The sequence below is a fragment of the Aplysia californica genome, unplaced genomic scaffold (assembly GCF_000002075.1).
Source record: "Aplysia californica isolate F4 #8 unplaced genomic scaffold, AplCal3.0 scaffold00080, whole genome shotgun sequence".
Lineage (NCBI taxonomy): Eukaryota > Metazoa > Mollusca > Gastropoda > Aplysiida > Aplysiidae > Aplysia > Aplysia californica.
Window position 1 is genome coordinate 925012 of NW_004797350.1, and position 2869 is coordinate 927880.

Genomic DNA, 2869 nt, shown 5'->3' on the forward strand with positions numbered 1-2869 from the left:
AGGTGACAAAAAGTTTAGACTAAGACGCAGTGTATATTGTGTATTGATTTTTTGTTTCTAGTATTAACCTCTGCCTGAGAATCCATAAAATCCAGTCGTTTTTGGGAGTCAGAAAGAAACAAATTCTTCAGCCCACCATGCTTTTGGTCAACTTTCAAGGGGCACCACTTCAAATTCTAACAGTTAGCATCTTAATTAAACCACTCTTCTTCATTCTGAGTGTTAATGTAATTTGTGAGTATTCTTAATGTGTATACAAGTTTGTTTTTGTTTTACCATGATATGAGGGAAAGAGATGCCTGAACCGCTCCAAATCCACTCGAGAGATTAGGATGGCCCACCACTTCAGCAAAGCTCCCAAATACTTACATCTATAGATATTTTCTTGAAAGTTGTGTTGCAGCGCATTAATTTTGCCATCCACTACTCCATACCTTTTTAAAAACCCTTTTTACATCCATCCTGTTTCCGTCTACTTCGTTAAAAATATTTCCCGAGCTATAAATTGTGACAGCATCACAGCACCTTTTCTCACTGTGTCTATCAAGGTACAAGTGTCCTTTGAGAGTGTGCAGTGCTGTATTTTAATATATAAGTAGGGAGAGATTGTGAAAGTATCTTTGCTTCCATAGCCTTGCCCTCTCTTTCCATCCCTTTCGTTTTCATACCTCTTCAAATCTCACTTTGCAGTGTAATAGTGCTAGGTTGCATGCCCCTGCTTGAACAGGGCTTCATTGTTTCACAGTGTTGTCATTATGGTCAAGAGAGATGTGCTTAGGATTAGAAAAGTCAGTGTTTTTCCCTGCTCAAACAGGGTTAAAATTTTAATACGTTTAGGTTAATATTTTATAACGAGTGCTGAAGCATGTAAATTGTTTTAAAAAAACATCCTGTTACACAGCTATTGAGAAGGCTTTTTGAGTGATATATATACAGTATAGATCTACATATTAACAGAGAGGCTAATGTCAAACAATGCATATCAACAGTTTAGTATAAAGGTGTTTCATTACATATATGTAATATTATTCATTGAATTTAAATATTTAAAGGGCAGTGCTCCTTTTCTGACATAGATAGGGGGGAAATGAAAGCTGTATATAATATATATTGTTTACCTCTTCTTTCATTTGCTAAACTGTGACTGGCAGCCGTTTGCATTTTGTGATATATATATATATATATATATATATATATTGATTCTTTGAGTTTGATTCAAAGAGAAACAATTCATGGTCATGGTAGTCATTTAGTCAGGGAGGGAAATTCATCATATCAGTATCAACAAACAAGAAATGGAAGAAATAAGATTTACCAATTGCACCCTATTGTGCTTGCATGAACTGGCTCTGGCAATGTTTAATTCTTTTGTTCCTTCAAAACCAGAGTGTAGGACGATGACAGCATGATGGAGACTGTGTCCCAAGAAATGGCAGAGAACAAAACCACAGAGAAAGAGCCTCAAGAGAACAATAATGACTTGGTGACAACAGAAGAGATGGATACAGCTGAGGTCATCAATGATAATGAGATTTCAACAGGAGGAACTGATGAGAATGGCAATGAAAATGATAATGAAGGTACGCCCTTTCTGCATTTATGGACAGTTCATGGCTTTTGTTTGTACTGGCTGTTGTCGCACACTTTGTTACTTTGTTTACAAACTCGGCCAACACGAGTCGATCCATGGTTAGAATTTCTTTTCTGGGTCAGTTCCTTTATCTTAGTCAAAGTGCTTCACCTTCAAAGCAATATAATATATACCACATGTATAATTAGATATTATATATAATATTGTTTATTCAACTTTGAGTAAGTGTTTAGTATTGATTATGAAAACAAACAAAAAAACAGCGTTACACAAATTCATGTATTTAATATCAATTGGAACCTGATCTTGCAATTTCCTTTTGATCTTTTTAATGCACCATGAAAGCAGTACCAGTTAAGGATTCATGTATTAATGTGCTGTGAGTCCTAAAATAAATCATATAGTAAACCAAACATACACCAAGAGGATGCTATGTACATGTTTAGTTTGAGGTCAGTTTTCTAATCATGAAAGTTGTTGTTTGTACATGTATGTTAAATTGTTGTTTCTATTGTTGTTCTCAGATTTACAGCTTGGGGACACCTCAAATCTCACCGTCGGTGAGCGCAATGAATTGTTTCAAAGAGGGATGAACTATGAACAGAATAAACGTCCAAGTCTTGCACTGCAGTGCTACTTGGGGTGCATCAAAGGCCTGAAAAAGAAGACTGGATTTGTTCTACTGCCTCAGTGCCTTCACAATGTGAGTACAAGTACAAGACATTTGAGTTGATGGCATGACAAAAGTTAGGGCATTATCGGCCTGTGCATTTCATATTGTGGGTTGTTTTAAAAAACATTTCCAAGAGTTGGGATTACTGTTTTTCTGAAACTTCTAAGATTTTTTATTCTCCTGTCATATGAGGAAAAAGGGGGCATTTGCAACTTTTGAAAGCTCTGCTTCTATTTTTACTTTTATTAGGAAATTTCTAAAATCTTTTTAATTGTCCTCTCATGTAGAAAAAAAGGAGCATTTGAAACTTTTGGAAGCTCTACTTTAATTTTACTGGGATCACAACTTTAAGCAAGGACATTTTCTTTTGCTGTTCTTGTTGAGGGAGCACTCTCAGTATTCTCTTTTTGTGTGGTCCCTGTCACAAGTTAACCTGCGGGTGGTTGGCGGGTGCTCAGGTGTGGTTGGCTCATTCTTTCCTATCAAACATTTATCGTCTTTATCTCCCCTCCTTCTTTTTTGTGTTTGTTACTCTCTTGTAACACCTAATCTTCGATGCTTATATGACCTTATTGTGTTGCAAGTGCCGTAACACTTCTACTAAA

General features: G+C 36.0%; 1 protein-coding gene across 1 annotated transcript in view; it reads left to right on the forward strand.

Moving 5' to 3' along the window:
• Positions 1-1376: 1376 nt before the first annotated feature.
• Positions 1377-2869, forward strand: part of LOC101850320 — a gene marked incomplete in the record, with an annotated part of 12750 nt that continues 11257 nt past the window's right edge. The window contains 2 exon segments of the mRNA XM_013080287.2: positions 1377-1580; positions 2116-2294. Coding sequence (XP_012935741.1) covers positions 1406-1580; positions 2116-2294 — 354 coding nt within the window.